This window comes from Schistocerca serialis, chromosome 1 (assembly GCF_023864345.2).
Source record: "Schistocerca serialis cubense isolate TAMUIC-IGC-003099 chromosome 1, iqSchSeri2.2, whole genome shotgun sequence".
NCBI classification, from domain to species: domain Eukaryota; kingdom Metazoa; phylum Arthropoda; class Insecta; order Orthoptera; family Acrididae; genus Schistocerca; species Schistocerca serialis.
The window spans coordinates 849,607,085-849,627,876 of record NC_064638.1 but is presented as its reverse complement, the minus strand read 5'-3'; the positions used below and the strand labels follow the sequence as shown (position 1 = coordinate 849,627,876).

The window sequence follows — 20,792 nt, the reverse complement described above, 5'->3', positions numbered from 1 at the left end:
TCCTGAATGAGGGTCATCTTTAATTTTTGTGTGGCCATCTTTAAATCATGTAAACCATTTGTAACACCGAATACAGCCTAAGCAACTCGTCACCATAGGGTTCCTGCATCAGAATGGCTCTAAGCACTATGGGACTTAACATCTGAGGTCATCAGTCCCCTAGACTTAGAACTACTTAGACCTAACTAACCAAAGGACATCACACACATCCATGCTTGAAGCAGGATTCGAACCTGTGACTGTATCAGCAGTGTGGTTCCGGACTGAAGCGCCTAGAACCGCTCAGCCACAGCGGCCAGTTCCTGCATCATTTGGTATGTCTCTGTAAAGGTTTTATTGGGTTTCATGCAAAATTTAATGCAAACACATTGCTCCTCTAACTCTGTCATCTCGAAATTTGCAAACAGTGCTTTCTGCACAATATTCTGGTCAGTACAGCACTGAACAATAACTAACAGACATGCAACAATGAAGCCTCTGGCAGTTACACATTAAACACAGGCATGTGCAGGGATGCCAACTTCGTTTTGCTCCCACACATCATTGACATGAAGTTACAAATGTTTCGGAATTTTTTTGAATCATACACTAGTAAAAAGGCACAACATGTTTGATACATCACAGAATGATTTTGTTGGTTTTTACTGTTACAAACAGGTCAATACCAGAAAATGGAGAAAGAATGAGATGATCTGAAGTGAAAGTTTTGATGATGAAAAGTGAGAAACCATGGATCATGTTTTTTAAACATGAATATGTTGCAGAGTATAAAGTAATCGATTTAATGCATAACTTATGATCTCACTGGCCACATATAGAACATGCAGTTACATTGCCACTTGCATATTCATTGCCACTGCCAATTTCAAAGGGGAAATATTCAGATTTATTACTTCATTGTTAGAAAAATGTTTTACCAACTACTTACGAATACTTTTACAACTACGTGAAATGTGGTGAACATCATATTGAAGATGAATGAAGGTGTTTAATAATTATTTTTATCATTGCAGCATTTTCAATTTAAATTTTTCCTCGTATCCTTGCTACCACACGTTTGTTGTACTTTGCTTATGTACATGTCTGTGCACTGGAATACTTTATTGTAATGTCACTCTGAAATTTTCATTGTTATGTTTATAAACAAAGTGGAATATAAGTTTTTGTATGTGTACCTTGCACTGTAAGTTTAGAGCAATAAAATTGTAAGTGCTATTATTGTGGTTATTAATAAATTTAACAGCAATTTTCACTCCCAACATGCATCCATATACATAATCACTGAAATAGAGTGAAACATTCTGAGCAAATGGCAACACTATAAACTTCAGTGGTGATTTTTTGGTACACAATGAACCTTTCCGTTTGTGATACACTAAATTTAATAAATGCTACTTATGATAGTATTATTCTGAACTGTTGAAACATCACTCAACACATTAATACGAATATTTTCCAGGGAAGGTTTCTATGAGTAGCATTGTTGTTTGCACCAAATAAATTTAGTGGGTTTGCTTATCAAAGATTGACATTTTTACACTACTGGCCATTACAATTGCTACACCACGAAGATGACGTGCTATAGACGCGAAATTTAACCGACAGGAAGAAGATCCTGTGATATGCAAATGATTAGATTTTCAGAGCATTCACACTAGGCTGGCACCAGTGGTGACACCTACAACATGCTGACGTGAGGAAAGTTTCCAACCGATTTCTCATACACAAACTGCAGTTGACAGGCGTTGCCTGGTGAAACGTTGTTGTGATGCCTTGTGTAAGGGGGAGAAATCCGTACCATCACGTTTCTGACTTTGATAAAGGTCGGATTGTAGGCTATCACGATTGCGGTTTATCATATCGTGACATTGCTGCTCGCATTGGTCGAGATCCAATGACTGTTAGCAGAATATGGAATCAGTGGGTTCAGGAGGGTAATACGGAACGCCATGCTGGATCCCAACAGCCTCGTATCACTTGCAGTGGAGATGACAGACACCATGCTGGATCCCAACAGCCTCGTATCACTTGCAGTGGAGATGACAGACATCTTATCCGCATGGCTGTAATGGATCATGCAGCCACGTCTCGATCCCTGAGTCAACAGATGGGGACGTTTGCAAGACAACAACAATCTGCATGAACAGTTCGATGACGTTTGCAGCAGCATGGACTATCAGCTCGGAGACCATGGCTGCAGTTACCCTTGACACTGCATCACAGACAGGAGCGCCTGCAATGGTGTACTCAACGACAAACCTGGGTGCACAAATGGCAAAAAACCTGGGTGCACAAATGGCAAAAAACCTGGGTGCACAAATGGCAAAACGTCATTTTTTCGGATGAATCCAGGTTCTGTTTAAAGCATCATGATAGTCACACCCATGTTTGGTGACATCGCGGTGAATGCACATTGGAGGCGTGTATTTGTCATCGCCATACTGGTGTATCACCCGACATGACAGTATGAGGTGCCATTGGTTACACGTCTCGGTCACCTCTTGTTCGCATTGACGGCACTTTCAACCGTGGATGTTACATTTCAGATGTGTTACGACCCGTGCCTCTACCGTTCATTCGATCTCTGCAAAACCCCATTTCAGCAGCATAATGCATGACCGCATGTTGCAGGTCCTGTACGGGCCTTTCTGGATACAGAAAATGTTCGACTGCTGCCCTGGCCACCACATTCTCCAGATCTCTCACCAATTGAAAACGTCTGGCCAATGGTGGCCGAGCAACTGGCTCGTCACAATACGCCAGTCACTACTCTTGTTGAACTGTGGTATCGTGTTGAAGTTGCATGGGCAGCTGTACCTGTACACACCATCTAAGCTCTGTTTGACTCATTGCCCAGGCATATCAAGGCCGTTATTACGGCCAGAGGTGATTGTTCTGGGTACTGATTTCTCAGGATCTATGCACCCAAATTGTGTGAAAATGTAATCACATGTCAGTTCTAGTATAATATATTTGTCCAATGAATACCTGCTTATGATCTGCATTTCTTCTCGGTGTAGCGATTTTAATGGCCAGTAGTCTAGATTTATCACCATTGATGTTAATATTTGCTTTTGATTTTAGTACTTTCTTCACTATAAGTTCCAAAAAATCAAAGAATATTTCTACAGCTTCATTTGTAGATCAATAAGGATTACAACTATCATATTATTGTCTGTCAGCTTTACACAACTGAGCTAATTGAGAGCGAAGTGGCTTATATCAACTTTTGTCTATATCAGAAAAAAATTAGACCACCACCATTTCTTAGTTTCACACACATAACGTTTGCAATGACATGGCCATAAGGAAAACCAAAATGTCTATTTCAGTTTTAGTCAACCAGTGTTTTGATACAGAAACTACATCAATATTCTTCAGAATGAGATTTTCACTCTGCAGCGGAGTGTGCGCTGATATGAAACTTCCTGGCAGATTAAAACTGTGTGCCGGACCGAGAATCCGAGTTCGAGTCTCAGTCCGGCAACCAGTTTTAATTTGTCAGGAAGTTTCATCGATATTCTTATTTCTACAATAATAGTCTAATTCAAGTAGTTTATTTCTAACAATGCATAAATTGATTTGCAACATTGTAAGTGCCTTATCTATGTATTGAGATAACTGAAGTAGTAATAGATAGCAACTCATAGTATAATTGAAGTACTGAGTCAACAATCGGCACATAAACAAGACTGAGACTGGATTTATCTGAAAGCTAGCAACATACTCTGTCTTGTTTATGTGCCTACTGACAATTATGATGAGAGTTGCTATCTGGACATGCCCATTGCCTTTGTATTTCACTGATGACATTACATATGTTTCACAGTATCACTGTACAGGTACTCTTATTTTTATTTTTTAATTTAATTTTTTTTTAATTTGGCTTCTGAAGATGCATAGGTTAATGTTAGATTTAGTATGGTACAAGAGAGAGAGAGAGAGAGAGAGAGAGAGAGAGAGAGAGAGAGAGAGAGAGAGAGAAAGCATGCCTGTGTGTGTCTTTAAATCGAGATTTAATGAAATATTCAATGGACACTACAACTGTGTACCTGTATTTACAGACTATATCAGTTGAGGGACTCTCTTGGATGATCAGTGTTTTCCCTGAGTATGTTATCAAGAGTCATTTACCACACGAGTACATGATGCACAGTTACAATCTTGGGGGCACTGGAGTTCATGGGGTGATCTGTGCTGAGAAATTTCTCATCTACGCCAACTCCCTGTGTACCTTTCAGTTTATTAAACAAATGTACCCAGCAGACAAATATATCCAGGACTCCCTTTTCCACCTGCAAAGGCTGGGAAAGGAATGTGTCACTCTGCTGGATTCCTGTAACAATTGTTACATTTTCTTGATGAACAGTGTGCACTTTAGAGTATTGAGAATTTTTGTGTTTGGGTTTTCACACTTGTAATTCCTTTCACTTTTTTTCCTAGTTTCTTTTGTGCCATAGCAATTATTTGTTCTTTCTCCAAGTGATGAACATTATCTGCAGCAGATTTTGAGGCAACACTTATCGACCTGGCCAACATCTTGTTCTTGCCACGGACGCCTCTCAATACGGGGTTGGTGCAGCCCTTGCGCACCGTTTTTCTGGCGGTTTGGAGATGAGGAAACAAAAAAAGGAACAGCAGGGAGCAGGGAATGAGAGAAAAGGAGGAGGCAGAAACTAAGGGGAGGGGAAGTACATAGAGTTGAGTGAGGGATTGAAGCAGAAACATTAATTGAAAGTTTACTGCAACATTCAGTGTGCGTGGAAGGGTATTACACATACAGTATTCTGACCACTAGCTAATGTCCTGAATCCCAGCACATTCCAATTAATTATCACAGCACAACCAGGTTTGTTTGCTTTACAAACTTATTATTTGACATGTATAAATGTTAAAGAACAGAGTAGATGTTATAACGTCAAGTTGAACAAATATATTTCTAGGACGACACAATACATGTAAGTCACAGATCAAATAAACAAGTAAGAAGTGTGCACACTGGAACAGTCAAATCAGCACTGAGTCCAAGTCTAGTGGCTGCTGCCTCACTGGCCGCTTAGGTGGCGCGGCTGCTGCATGGCTGGCATGTAGAGGACGCGCGTAACTGCGCGGCGGCATTTTGAAAGATCGGCGAGTCACAACACTTTTCCCCCCTTTGAATTTTTTGCACTGGTCTTGATGGAGGTGGCCTGTAGATTGCTTATGTCCATAGGTTTTGTTTGACTGGCCGTAAAGTCTCGAGGAGGAGGCTTCCCGTACAGACAGAAGTGTCCCTGATGATAATGGGTTGAGATGACAGGAGACATGGGGGTCGAATCTGCTGGGGCCCCGTGCCCCAATCTGCCCGTTGCAGCAAGTCCGGTTCTTATAACAGGAGACATGTGCGATGCGTCGGCATCCGTAGGAGAAGGAGGCGAGTAGAGTTGCTCCGACAGATGATGGTCATCTGGTTCCTGCATGGGCACATCTCCTGGTGGCGTCAGTTCTTGTGCTGGCACCGAGATGGCGGTGAGAGAGCTGCATTGTGAGAAATGAGAGATTCCAAGATCCTGAGTGTCAGGTAGAGCCGAAGGTGGCGTAGCAGCATTCGGAACAGGCATAGCCAGCACACGAGGCCAAAGCTGGTCCGAATGACGCACTGCAACACCCGTGTCCGTCTGGATTTCATACAGGTGTCGGCCACGGTGTCGTAAGTTGTGGCCAGGACTCCAATTTGGCTGTCAGCCGTATCCCCGTACCCATACAAGGTTGCCAGCGGTGAACCCACCAAGCGAAGGCACCCGCGGCCATGAGGTGGAAGGCCGCAGAAGATGAAGTAGCGTGCAGGGCTGTCGGCCATGTAAGAGCTCAGCTGGGCTGTGATCGTCCATGGGGGTGAAACGGTAAGAAGCCAGAAATTGGAGAAGTGCATCATCAGCAGCAGACGAAGTCAGGAGTTGCCTCATCTGAGCCTGAAATGTGCGGACCAGTCGTTCAACCTCACCGTTTGACTGTGGATGGAACGGAGGGGCCGTGACATGCATGATACCGTGACGGGCACAAAAATCTGCAAAATCGGAAGAGGCAAATTTCGGACCATTATCAGTAACAAGAGTAGAGGGAAGGCCTTCCAAAGAGAAAATGCGAGCTAGAGCATTGGTGGTTGCCACGGTGGTAGGCGACGTGCAATGGACAATGAAAGGAAAGTTAGAGTAGGCGTCAATAACGAGAAGCCAATAAGTACCTAAAAAAGGTCCCGCGAAGTCAGTATGAATATGCTCCCAGGGCTTCTTAGGCGAAGGCCACGGTGACAAAGATGACTTCAGGGCGGCGGCCTGTGACGCACAAGGGCCACAGGAAGCGACCATGTGTGTGATTTCAGAGTCGATGCCGGGCCAGTACACACGACAGCGCGTCAGAGATTTTGTGCAAGAGACACCCCAGTGTCCTTGGTGAAGGAGGCGCAAGATCAAAGCATGCAAAGACGCAGGTACCACAACACGTGGCGAAGCATTGTCAGTGGAAAGGAGGATAACACCATCCCTAGCCGTGAGGCGGTAATGCAAAGCGTAGTTGTTCCAAAATGGATCAGAAGTCTTAGTGGACGGACGATCTGGCCAACCCTTCTGAATGCAGTGTAAGACCCGGGAGAGGGTAGGATCAGAACCCGTAGCAGCCGCCAGCTGGTCCCCGGTGATGGGGAACCCGTCCACAACCCGTTGCTCAGCAACATCTAGGTGGGAACACAAAAGTTCGTCCCTATCGAATGCCAGATCAGGACCCATCGGAAGGCGAGACAGTGCATCAGCATTCACATGTTGAGCCGTCGGCCGGAAATGAATCTCATAATTGAAACGAGACAAGTAAAGAGCCCAACGCTGGAGGCGGTGTGCAGCCTTGTCGGGAAGTGACGTTGATGGATGAAACAAGGAAACAAGTGGTTTGTGGCCCGTGACAAGATGAAATTTGGATCCATAGAGAAAAACACCCAACTTATGAAGAGCATAAATAATGGCCAAAGCTTCTTTTTCAATTTGAGAATACTTTTGTTGGGCATCCGTGAGCGTTTTTGAGGCATAAGCAATGGGTTGTTCAGAACCGTCAGAAAAACGGTGCGCAAGGACTGCACCAACCCCGTATTGAGAGGCATTCGTGGCAAGAACAAGATGTTGGCCAGGCCTGTTTCAGCATAGTCTTCAATTTCTGGAAAGCTGCATTGCATGATGCGAACCAGTGAAAAGGCACGTTTTATGCAACAGGCGATGCAACGGCTGAGCTACCAAAGCAGCAGACAGTAAAAGCCTGTGATAGTATGCTATTTTTCCCAAGAAGGCCTGCAGTTCCTTAACAGATGTAGGGCGAGGAAGGGCATCGATTGCAGCTACAGTTTGCTGAAGCGGACGAATACCAACCCGAGCGAGTTGAAACCCCAAGCACGTGACAGATGCCTGAAAAAATTTTGATTTCTGAAGGTTACACTTAAGACCGGCAGTCTGTAAGACATGAAAAAGTGTGCGGAGATTCTGAAGATGTTCTTCAGTGGTGAAGCCAGTGACAACAATGTCGTCCATGTAATTTATACACCCAGGGACAGGGAGCAATAATTGTTCCAAGAATCACTGAAAAAGAGCAGGGGCGCTGGCAACCCCGAATGGCAAACGTTGGTACTGATAGAGGCCGAAAGGCGTGTTAAGGACCAGGAACTGCCAGCAAGCAGCGTTGAGGGGAAGTTGATGATAAGCTTCTGACAGGTCAAGTTTAGAAAAATACTGGCCTCCAGCAAGTTTAGTGAACAATTCTTCAGATCGGGGCATAGGGTAAGTGTCGATGAGGCATTGAGCATTTACAGTGGCTTTGAAATCACCACAGAGATGAATATCACTATTGGGCTTAGCAACGACAATGACAGGAGAGGGACCACTCACTGGAAGTGACAGGAAGCAAGACTCCTTATGCGGTGAGATGATCCAGCTCCCGTTTTACCAGATCACGAAGAGCCACAGGAATGGGCCGAGCCCAAAAAAACTTAGGCCGAGAAGTGGGTTTGAGCGTGATATGAGCTTCAAAGTTGTTTGTGTGGCCTAACCGAGGAGAAAAAAAAGAGACGAAAATGTTGTCGACAAGGAATCCAATTGAGCATAAGGAATAGCATCAGAGACGATATTGACAGAGTCATCGATGGAGAACCCAAAAACACGAAAGGCATCGAAACCAAAAAGATTCTCCGTGTTACTATGGTCGACCACAAATATGGGAACAGTGTGAATGATGGATTTGTAAGATACCTCAGCATCAAATTGTCCCAAGAGAGAAATCTTCTGTTTATTGTACGTCCGTAATTGCCTAGTGACAGGTGATAGGAGTGTAGAACCCAACTGAAGATACATTTGAGAATTGATGATAGTGGCAGCAGAACCAGTATCCACCTGCATGCGAACATCCCGACCAAGTCTTGGGACAGTGAGGTATAACTTCCCTGAAAGGGAGGAAGTACCATTGACAGACAACACAGAAGCAGAATCAAGCGTCACATTCATGAACATCAGGTATGCGGTCTGATTTGCAAATGGAGGACACATGATCCCTCTTTTAGCATTTGTGACACATGGCCCAACGTTGTGGACAATCTTCTCGTGAATGTTTCGTAAAACACAGCGGACATGAAGGAAGCTGCCGTGTGTTTTGCTGCAGTGTCTTAGAGGTTTGTTGACGGTTAGGCCGAGGCTGCGCTTGGGAGCATACTGCGACCACGTCGGCTGGCGGGGACACGCCGCATGCTGCGTCAACAGCACACAGAGGTTGTATTTCCCCGACGTCACCCCACGCCTCTACTTGCACTCCAGCAGCGCGAGAAATTTCAAAAGACTGCACGATGGATAGGACCTCATCGAGAGTCGGATTCACCAACTGAAGGGCACCCTGCCTAACTTCTTTGTCGGGCGCCGATCGGATAATAGCATCCCGTACCAAGGAATCGGTGTAGGATTCTTTGTGAACTTCAGTAACAAATTGACACTTTCTACTGAGGCCGTGAAGTTCAGCATCCCAAGCGTGATAGGACTGATTCGGTTGTTTTTGACAATGATAAAAGGCAACACGAGAGGACAGAACTGAGCACATTTCAGCAAAGGACAAAGACGCAGGATCTTTCAAGGGAGCCAATTGCGACAACAACTGATACATTTGAGGTGAAATCCATGAAAGGAACAGAGACTTACATATTTGTTCATCCACAACATGAAATGCCAAGAAGTGCTGTCGAAGACGTTTTTCGTAATCTGACCAGTCTTCCGCCGTCTCGTCGTAAGGAGGAAAATGATGAATAGACAATGACGAAAGACGCATTTGATGCCATGACGAAATCACAAATCGCCGATGTGAGAAGCGTTTGCTGTTCAATGAGACCTTGCAATAGTTGCTCTAAAGTAGCCATGGAAATCTGTGGGTCAACGATGAAAAAGAAAAATTCACTACCTCATCGCCAGTTGTTATAATGTCAAGTTGAACAAATATATTTCTAGGATGACACAGTAAATGTAAGTCACAGATCAAATAAACAAGTAAGACATGTGCACACTGGAACAGTCAAATCAGCGCTGAGTCCAAGTCTAGCAGCCGCTGCCTCGCTGGCCACTTAGGTGGCGTGGCTGCTGCATGGATGGCAGACAGCGTCGCATGTAGAGGATGCGCGTAACTGTGCGGCGGTACTTTGAAATATTGGCAAGTCACAACAGTAGATACAACAGCCAATGTGTTTATCACTTAAAACACAACAAAATTTAGAGGAAAACAATTATAGGTGCAAAACAAAGCAAACAAAAAATATATTGAATGAAAGTGGACAAGGATGGACAAATCTCAAATTGAGTGTACAAGTAGTTACCTATAACACCAGTGGAGATATGGAAAGTTCTGTCACATTTTGCTACTGACTGCTTGCATAAATAAAACCGAAGTTCATGTTGTTATACTAATATTTTGACCACAAATCCAGTTTCAAAACTCAAAACATTTGTTGAAAACAGAATTTTATTTCTCATAAAAAAATAACATGTCACAGGGTTTGTTTTTACAGTACTATAAATACATCATACAGTAGTACTTACATAAAATTCACTTACATATTTACAATATAAAAAATACAATAATCACACAGCCAGCCTTAGCATAACACAGGAAATTCATTTCCTGAAACTCATGCCAGTAAAAAGACTTATGCACCACTTTTTGCTGTAATCTTCATTAAAATGTTTCACCATCATCACAGTCAGCAGTGTCATGGCCAAATACTGAAAAATAAATACCCATATAATCAATTTTAGAAAAAATATGCGTTGTATTACACTGATATTTGCTACAAAAACGAAATCAATTTTATGTATTAAGTACATAAATGCTTACAATTTAACAAGATAAAAGGTGAAATCAGTCAGTAATTATGAAAAGAGATGTAATAGCACATGTGATGCCCCTAATGTAAAAACCTAAATTGTGTTATAATTTTATAGTGTTTATAGTGGGTGATTATTTAACCTGTAAAAAAGACTGTAGATTAACAAATAAAAATACAAGAAAATAAATCTGTATTAAGTGTATTTATCACACCAATACTGAAAGCAAATTAAGACAATGATATAAGAGAGTTTTACCAAACAACTCCAATAAATTACCTTCACATATTTCACAGTACGGTCGATCAGTTTTATTGGCCTTGGGAATACGTGGCGATTGCTTCACACTGGGAGGTGGTGAATCTGATGCTTGCCTAGGGCAGTCTTCAGTGTCATGCTTATCAAATTCCTCACAGATATCACAGTACAATCGTGGTGGAATTGCTCTTGGTGTTACACCATTCCTGAAAAATAAATAACGTAAGTTTTAGAGTGAAAATAATAATGTACCGATTCAGAAATAAATGACAGAACTGCTTTCACAAAGTTAAAAATTGAGTTTGCCACATTATGAAGTTAAGGTACATGCAATGGATATTGTGCAACTCTACTCTCAACTGCAATGGTCTTTAGTTAATGTGTAGTGCTTCTCTTTTCACTTGTTATATTTATAACTTGCTCAGAAAGCTTCAGTCAATACGAAATGCCTTTTAAAATGAGAAATGGCAGTCTCAACAGACCATAAGTCAAGGTGAGATTTTGCTTTGCTCTTACATTAAATACTATTAATAAAACAGAAAGGAAAATACTGCACTTTCCTGCAAAAAGCCAAGGCCACAGATCTGAGGTCTGGCCTGGCACATAATTTTAATCTGCCAGGAAGTTTCAAATTGTTGCTCCCTCTGCTGCAGAGTGAACTTATTTTTAGGTAAATGATTCTCCACCAAGTACAAATAACGGTAGCTATAAGAGACCTTGAAGTATCTGTGTAAGACCCAAATAAAAACCTTTCATTTATAATTATAATTATTGACCATCAGACTCATTCCTGAAGTAACTGGAAATTTTACCATACAATGGTGTTCTCCAAACATACATTCTCAGAAATTTCTTCCTCAAATTAAGATATATGTTTGAGATTAGTAGACTCCTCTTGGCCAGGAATGCCCTTTTTGACTGTGCTAGGCTGCTTTTGATGTCCTCCTTGCACCATCCATAATGAGTTATTTTGGTGCCTAGGTAGTAGAATTCCTTAACTTCATATACTTTGTAACCATCAATTCTGATGTTAAGTTTCTCACTGTTCTCATTTCTACTATTTCTCATTACTTTTGTCTTTCTTCAATTTACTCGCAATTCATATTCTGCAATCATTAGACTGTTTATTCCATTCAGCACATCCTGTAATTCTTCTTCACTTTCACTCAGGATAGCAATATCGTCAGTGAATCACATCATTGATATCCATTTACCACGCCTGAACCTTTCTTTTATTTCCATCATTGCTTCTTTGATGTACAGATTTAACAGTAGGGGCAAAAGACTACAGCCCTGTCTTACACCCTTTTTAATCTGAGCATTCATTCTTGGTTGTCCACTCTAATTATTCTCTCTTGGCTCTTGTGCATATTGTATATTACCCATCTCTTCCTACAGCCTACCCCTACTTTTGAACATCGAGCACAATTATACATTGTCGAATGCTTTTTCCAGGTCAACAAATCCTATGAACTTGTCTTGATTTTTCTTTAGTCTTGCTTCCATTATCAACCACACTGTCAGGATTGCTGTATATTAGTCTTGTAAGTAACTTTGATGCATGAGCTGTTAAGCTGATTGGGCAATAATTTTCGCACTTGTCAGCTCTCGCAGTCTTTGGAACTGTGTGGATGATATTTTTCTGAAAATCAGATGGTATGTCGTCAGACTCATACATTTTACACACCAATGTGAATAGTCATTTTGTTGTCACTCCCCTCCCCCAAATTGATTTTAGAAATTCTCAGGGAATGTTACCTATCCCTTCTGCCTTATTTGATCTTAAGTACTCCAAGGCTCTCTTAAATTATGATTCTAATACTGGACCCCCTATCTCTTCTAAATCAACTCTTGTTTCATCAGACAAATCTTTTCCCTCTTAGAGCCCTTCGATGTACTCTTTCCACCTATCCGCTCTCACCTCTGTTTTTAACAGTGGAATTCTCATTGCATTCTTAATATTACCACCCTTTCTTTTAATTTCACCGAAGGTTGTTTTGTCATTCCTATATGCTGAGTCAGTCTTTCCAACAATCATTTATTTTTCGATTTCTTCACATTTGTCATGCAGCCATTTCATCTTAGCTTCCCTGAATTTCCTACTTATTTCATACTTTAGCAACCTGTATTTCTGCACTCCTGAATTTCCCTGAACATTTTTGTGCTTCCTTCATTCATTGATCTACTGAAGTGCTTCTTCTGTTACTCATGGTTTCTTTGCAGTTACCTTCTTTGTACTTATGTTTCTCTTTCCAGTTTCTGTGATACCCCTTTTTTGAAGGTGTCCATTCTTCTTCAGCTGTACTGCCTACTGAGCTATTTCTTATCTATAGCCTTAGAGAACTTCAAGCATATCTCGTCATTCCTTAGTACTTCAATATCCCACTTCCTTGGGTGCTGATTCTTCTTGACTAGTTTCCTAAACTACAGCCTATTCTACATCACAAGTACATTGTGATGTGAGTCTATATCTGCTCCTGGATATACCTTACAATCTAGTATCTGCATTCAGAATATCTGTCTGACCATGATGTTATGTAACTTAAATCTTCCCAAATCGTCTGGCCTTTTCCAAGTATACCTCCTCCTCCTGTGATTTTTGGACAGAGTATTCACTATTATTAGCTGAAATTTATTACATAACTCTTTCTCCTCTCTCATTACTTGTCCCAAGCCCATATTGTCCTGTAATCTTTTCTTCTACCCCTTCCCCTACGACTGCATTCCAGTCCCCAATGACTATTAGATTTTCATCTCCTTTTACTTACTGTATTATCCATTCAATATTCTCATATACTTTCTCTTTCTCTTCATCTTCAGCTCGTGACATCGGTATGTATGCCTGAACTATCACTGTCGGTGTTGGTTCACTGTTGATTCTGGTAAGAACAACTCTTATCGCTAAACTGTTCACAGTAACACACTCTCTGCCCTACCTTCTTATTCATTATGAATCCTACTCCTGCTATATCATTTTCTGCTGCTGCTGATGCTACCCTATACTCAACTAACCAGAAATCCTTGTCTTCTTCCCGTTTCCCTTCACTGACCCCTGCTAAATCTAGATTGAGCCTTTGCATTTCCATTTTCAGATTTTTTAGCTTTCCTACCACCCTCAAGCTTCTGACATTTCATGCCCCAACTTGTAGATCACTATCTTTTCTCCTTGTCACCTCCCCCTTGGCAGTTCCCTCCCAGAGATCTGAATGGGGGGCTATGTGGAGACACGTCATGTGTCTTTAATGCAATGATTTCCATTGTGTTCTGCACCCTCATGACATTGATCATTGCTGATTCTTCCATCTTTAGGGGCAATTTCCCATCCCAAGGACAAGAGAGTGCCCTGAACCTCTGTTCACTCCTCCACCCTCTTTGACAAGGCCATTGGCAAAATGAGGGTCACTTCTATGCTGGAAGTCTTCAGCCACCAATGCACCAATCAGAATTTGGCAAAATATCCCTCAGCAGGACATCCAACAACTCTATCAATCAATGCCAAGTCAAATAACTGATGGCATAAGGGACAAAGGTGAGCCAGAATGTTACTGGTTTGCTCAACTGGTGAAGCTCTTTCTCTTGAATAAATCAGTCAATTTTTCTGAAATTGTCATCTTTTTTTCTGTACATGTGCATGATGTCTACTGATTTTGAGTGTATACAGGATTTAATGACAACAAGCAGACCTGATCTCTTTGAGGCTGGCGAGATGGTGTAAAACAAAGCATAAGGCTATGTGTAGAGGGATGCTAAGTGAAACGCATTTGGCTGTCAAGAGGGCAATGTGAGAAACCTTCAATGACTACCACAGCAGGATATTATCAAGAGATCTCACACAAAGCCTGAAGAAATTCTGGTCACTTGTAAAGGCTTTTTAAGTGACCCCAAAGTCAAGTATTCAGATACTCATGGATGATACAAGACTCAGACTGAGGGTAGCAAAGTAAAATCAGTAATGCTTAACTCCATTTTCAAATGTACCTTTTATGAAGGAAAACCCAGGAGTATGTCCTCAATTTAATTCTTGTAGTACTGCCAAGATGAGTGAATTAGATATTAGCATCAGCGGTATTGAGATACAGCTGAGATCGTTACAACTGAACAAAGCCCTAGGGTCTTATGGAATCCCTGTCAAATTGTATACCAAATCTGCTGCTGAGTTAGCCCCTCTTTTACCCATAGTACATCAATATCCCTCACACAAAAAACACTACCCACTGTCGGAAGGTGACAGAGCTCAAAACCATGTACGAAAGGGGCACCAGAAGTGAATCACAAAACTACTATCCAATATCTGTGACATCCATTTGCTGTAGAATTTTAGAACGTATTCTGAGCTCAAATGTAATGAGGTATCTTGAACAGAATGAATTCCTCCATGTCAGCCAGCATGAATTCCAAAAGCAACAATCATGTGAAATCCAGTTCACAGTTCTCTCATTAAAGCATCCTGAAAGCCATGCATCAAGGCAGTCACACAGATAGTGTTTCTTGACTTTCAAAAAGGCATCTGATTCAGTAACACACATACACCCATTATCAAAAGTATGATCCCATGGCGTATTGAGCAATATTTGTGACTATACTGAGGACTTCTTGGTGGAAAGGAAACAGCATGTTATCTTGGATGGAGAATCATTGACAGATGTAGAAGTGAATTCAGGTGTTGTCCAGGGAAGTGTGTCATGACCCTTGTTTATGTTATATACAATGATCCTGCTAACAATATTAATAGTACCTAAGACTTTTTGCTGATGATGCAATTATCTATACATAAGCACTGCACAATGGAAAATCCAGGATGAAATGTAACAATATTATGAGAAGAAAAGTTGCTACTCACAATATAGTGGAGATACTGAGTCACACACACACACACACACACACACACACACACACACACACACACACACACACACATGACTGGAGTCTTGGGCAACTGAGAACACAATTGTGAGTCTTTTTGTTGTGTCTGTCTGCAACTCAGCATCTCTGCTATATGGTGAGTAGCAACTTTCCTTCTCGTAATATTGTAAGCACTGCTCAAATATTCAGTCAAAGATGGAAAAGATTTGAAAGTGGTGCGAAGATTGAAACTTGTTTTAAGTGTTCAGATATATAAAATTTTGCACGTTACAAAATTAAGAAACGTACTAGTTCTATGACTATGATGATAAGAGCTACTGTTGACACACATACAAACACGTGGGAGTAACAATTTGTAGGGATGTAGAATGGGACAATCACATAGGGTCAACCAAACATAGACTGCAGTTCACTGGTCGAGTACTAGAGAAATGTAGTAAATCTACATAGGTGCCTGCATACAAAACACTCATACGACCCATCCTAGAATGTCATTCAAGTGTGTGGGACTCGTACTGCACAGAAGTAGCAGCGGATATTGCATGTGTGCAAAGAAGGGCAGCATAAATGGTCCTAGATTTGTTTGACCCATGAGAGAGTGTCGTGGAGATAGTGAAAAAATTAATGTGGTGGACACTCGTAGACACACACAAACTATCTCATGAAAACCTACTTATAACATTTCTAGAACCAAACTTAAGTGGTGACTCTAGGAATATATGACAACTCCCTATGTATCACTCCCATGGAGATTGTGAAGACAAGCTTGGACTAATTACAGCATGCACAGTGGTATTTAAGCAATCATTCTTAAAATGCTCCATAAGTGAATGGAATAGGGGAAAAGCCTCAATAATGGGTATAATGTGATGTATCCTCTCCCAGTTCATGATTTTTTTTTTAATAGGTAGGAAAAAAATAAACAGAAAAATACACTTCTGACAGAGTAAATAGATTTTTCAAAACCAAGCTTCCGATGTGTCTGAAATGAAAAGTTAACTTATCAGAGTGTATTATCAGTTTTGACAGTGTGGCATAGAATTTTAATGTGGAAAAAAATTTAAAAACTTAATGTTGCTTAGTGAGTAATAGAGAAATGCAGGTTGCAAATTTCTATGAGAGACAGGAAAACAAACAAATGGTTCATTGGAAAACATAATTATGACTGTAATGAAAATGAAATGAGGTGGGGGGACATGGAGCCACACTACTTATAGCAGTTATTACCCCTTATTAACTGATTAACTAAATAGGATTAGCTACAGAATGTTCCTGCCATGACACATTACTGCATCAGACATACCAACAGCGCAAATTGTTCTTTACTGATTGTTGACCAACTCTTAACAAGATGGTCTAGGAAACTTTTTACAATTTCCCTAACTCAACAGGAGGACGTTTGCTTACCTTGTGTCTCATAAATTTGTCTCATTGTTCTCACTGTCATTCTTCTTCACCAGTCAGACATTCTAACATGCATGTAATCAACTGTGAATGATGGAACGGAAAGTGGGAACAGTAAAGTCGAACATAAAAGGATGCCAGTCTAACAGCAATATTTTAATCTACATTCATGGAGTGTAATGTTCACTTACCAAGCTCTATTGCAAGTTCACAAAAATCTCCATGTGACTCTAATTCCCATAGGAGACTGCATACATGTGAGATCACATATAAATATTTTCCAAGGTCAAATATATCCATTCACAGTAAATATGAGATGTTTGTGTGAAAATTAGTTCTACACTGCTTGCGTACTAGTTGAAGACTGTGTGGTGAGCTAGATTCAATGTTTTATGCCTGCCTGCGTAAACAAGGTGCATTTCTAATTGGTCAATTTAGCCAGCCAGTGACTGGCGATATTATATAAAATTCTAATTAATATTTGACCTTGATTTTGGATATACTAAAATTATAGTTAGGAAGCTGTCAGTGTGGATAATGTCAACAGTCTAGTTGGAGGTGTATATAAACATTTAAATAGTCAATATTACTAAACAAAGTCAAACATTTGCTGCCCAGCCTTATAGTGTGAATCAATGCATCGTTTATACTCTAGTATGACATAGATCCTACTTGCACCTTCATTATCATGCTTCATGACTACTTATCATTTTGTGGGATGGGGAATGCTACCAATCTTAACTACTTGCTGGCTAACCACAGCATTAACCTTTCTATAATGTATGAAGAAACCTAGTAAATTGTGGGTTGTGATGTGGCATAAATACCACATAATAGATGACAGATGAACCAAGGAAGTACTTTTGTGGCTTCCAGGAGATAACAGGAGACAAAAAAGAACCTAATGAAAAGGAGGGAGAAGGGAAGGCATTAGAAAACGATCACGAGCTACACAGGTGCGTACAGCAGAAGCCCATAATATACAGAAAAGTTTAGGGGGGAGGGCGACTTTCACACTATATATGGTGATAATAGATATACGAAAGCCAGTTAATTATCATATAAAAAACTACATAATTAGTGTTTTGTTTGTCTTCAGTCCTGGCACAGATTTGAATGCTTCCACCACAGAACTGCAGCATGCCACTAGACAAGTCAAAATAAATTGTTGTAGCCCATCAATAAAGTGGAGTATCGTAAGGTAATTCAAATTCTGCAATTGAAATGGAACAACACAGAAACAATACATGATAAGTTGGTGGAAGTGTACAACAACAATACACTATCATATGACACAATGATTAGGTGATGCAGACATTTCCAGTGTGGTCATGAATGACAACGAATGAACTGGAGACCATCTCTCTGTGAAGACCTGGAAATTTCAAGTGGAATTCCTGGTGCCCAAAGACCAACACATCACAACTGAAACACTAGTGATAAACATAAAAATTAGACACACATCAGTTTTCAACGTCCTGCTGATATTTTGAACATAGTAAAGGATGCCGCCTGTTCACAGGACTCTGAAACTGCTCAGAGCTGTTCAAAAATCCTTCTAAAATAAGCCAGTGTGGTAAACATTGCAGCTGCATCAGGCCCAATCAGATGACATTTTTAACCACCTAGTTACCACCCTCAAATGCTGGCTGTGTCACTGTGACCCTGAGACAACGGAAGCAGTGGAAACGTGGGTTCAACATCACTGAAAAAGACAAAGATCCAACTGCTATCAGATAAGGTGATGCTGATTGTTTGTTCGGGGACTGCCTTGTTGTGGTACAAATAGATTATGCTTGTAAAAAGAAAACCATGACAGAAAATAGTAACAAAATCTCCCAATGAGGTTACAGTAGGCTGTCACAATAAAGCAATGTGGGGATGCTGTCCAAGGAAGGAAGTGTCTATGCTCTGCCACCATGCTCCATCTCATTCTGCACAGGACACAGTCAGTCGCACATACTGCTTCTTTAAGCTATCAAATTTTGCCTCACTCCTCAGATTCCCATGACAAGTTACCCAGTGACTTCTTCCTCTTGATTACTAGTATGAGGATGAGGTGATTTTTGAGATGGAATATTTCCTTAAGAGCCAAAATGCAGACTCCTACAACCAAGATCTCTGCCAAGTCACCTATCATTGCCAAAAGAGTGACTATGTAGAGAAGGACAAACACTGTCAGCATGTCTAGTGGTCACTGCTTGAGATTTCTGAGGCAATAAGTGAAATTAAGTGACTACCCCTTGTAGAGGTAGATGCTGATAAACCTGGAATTGCTGTCCAACATGGGAAACAGTTCATTATATGTTTTACATTACACCTTTTTTGTCAATTTCTCTGAAATGAGCTGAATTTTATTTGTTCCTGTAGAATTACACTGTGTACAATAAATGTATGTGTAATATAGCACATGTCATGTGACCAAATTAGTCATCAACCAGTGGTTTATGGCTTAATGTGCAGCCATTCCTCCCACATCTGACTCTTCATCACACACAGACTTCATCAGTCACTTGCTGTATCAACTCAATTTTGTACAGATCCTTAGCATGATAAATTCAGAGTTCTAACTTACAATGCCTCCTTTTTTTCTATCAACCACCAGGGTAAAAGCAACACACCTACAGTCTTACTTCCCAAACAATACATTCCATTTGTTTCTTTTTCTTTGAAAAATTATGAAGGATGGATGTAGCTGATCAAAGCATGATATTAACATGAAACCACTCAATGTCCTAGTTAACATCAAGTTCTTGTTTGCACTTGGGTGCTGACAGTATCACTGCTTACCGAGATCTGATGATTCAAAGAAGAGGAATGGAAGGTCGGGGTTTAACATTACATTAACGTCATTAGGTATAGAGTACCATCTCAGTATTCAGGAATATGACGGTAATGATTATTTAAAGCAAAAAGTCTGGTAAGCATGGGTTCTAAAATGCATACTCTAAGAACTATGAGCACTTTTTCGCCGACATCATGGTACAAATCTCTTCTACTTCAAGCCCTTTGCTTTTGATATTTTTTGAGGAGGTAGTATGGACCATAAAAAGACAAAATTGTCTAATAAATGTGGACTCTAAAATGCATACTTTAAGAGCTATGTGCATTTTTTTCAGTAGAAGAGATGTTTTTCACAGTAGCAAAGATGAACAAGTGCTCACAGCTCTTAAGGCATGCACTTTAGAGCCCACGTGTACTGGACAAATGTTTCTTGTTTTTGTCCATACAACCAACTCTCAAAATACCAGAAGCAAAGAGCTTGCCTTAGGAAAGACTTGTTTCACAGTATTGAAGATGAATGTACTTTAGAGCCCATGTTTGGTAGACTTTCTTGCTTCGAATGATTGTTCTTATCATATCCCCATATACTGACCATTCCTACTGGCACACACTGTAGAAATACATTATTATATTACTGCCTAAGAAATGTACTTTTTGATAGAGTCACACTTTAGTGTTAAGACTGGTCTCAAATGAATATTTAAATTTTCCATTATTTCTACAACTGGAAACTGAGGTACTTACAAATTAAAATCATCTGCTTCAGATGGTAAGACACCCATTTCCAGTATTTCAACACGTGCTTTGAGTGATTCATTCTTTCTCTGCATATCAACAATGACTGAGTTGAGGAAATCAATCTGGCTCTGAGATGTCTCCTTTTCCTCAATTAGTTTTGCAATGGCTGGATCTAAAAGAGTTCACATATTTCAGTGCCATTATTATCACATTTTGTGATTTACTCTGTAAATTATTTGACATCAATAATGAACATTCCTTAAGCCTCTTCTACCTATATGATTAATGTTTCTGTATCACTGACAGTAATTATTTAAAAATTATACCTTATAATATTCTTGAAATCTGAAACACTGTCTTTAAATGAATGCTCTT

General features: G+C 40.6%; 1 protein-coding gene across 6 annotated transcripts in view; it reads right to left on the bottom strand.

Moving 5' to 3' along the window:
- Nucleotides 1–9,990: 9,990 nt before the first annotated feature.
- LOC126485121 (CAP-Gly domain-containing linker protein 1) overlaps nucleotides 9,991–20,792 on the bottom strand; it is a 552,921-nt gene continuing 542,119 nt past the window's right edge. For all 6 annotated transcript variants that reach the window (XM_050108759.1, XM_050108769.1, XM_050108776.1 and 3 more), the window contains 3 exons: nucleotides 20,424–20,589; nucleotides 10,650–10,834; nucleotides 9,991–10,268 (listed from right to left, as the gene is read on the bottom strand). In XM_050108759.1, the coding sequence (XP_049964716.1) occupies nucleotides 10,222–10,268; nucleotides 10,650–10,834; nucleotides 20,424–20,589 (398 nt within the window). In that variant the 3' untranslated portion in view covers nucleotides 9,991–10,221. The remainder of the gene's footprint in view (nucleotides 10,269–10,649; nucleotides 10,835–20,423; nucleotides 20,590–20,792) is intronic.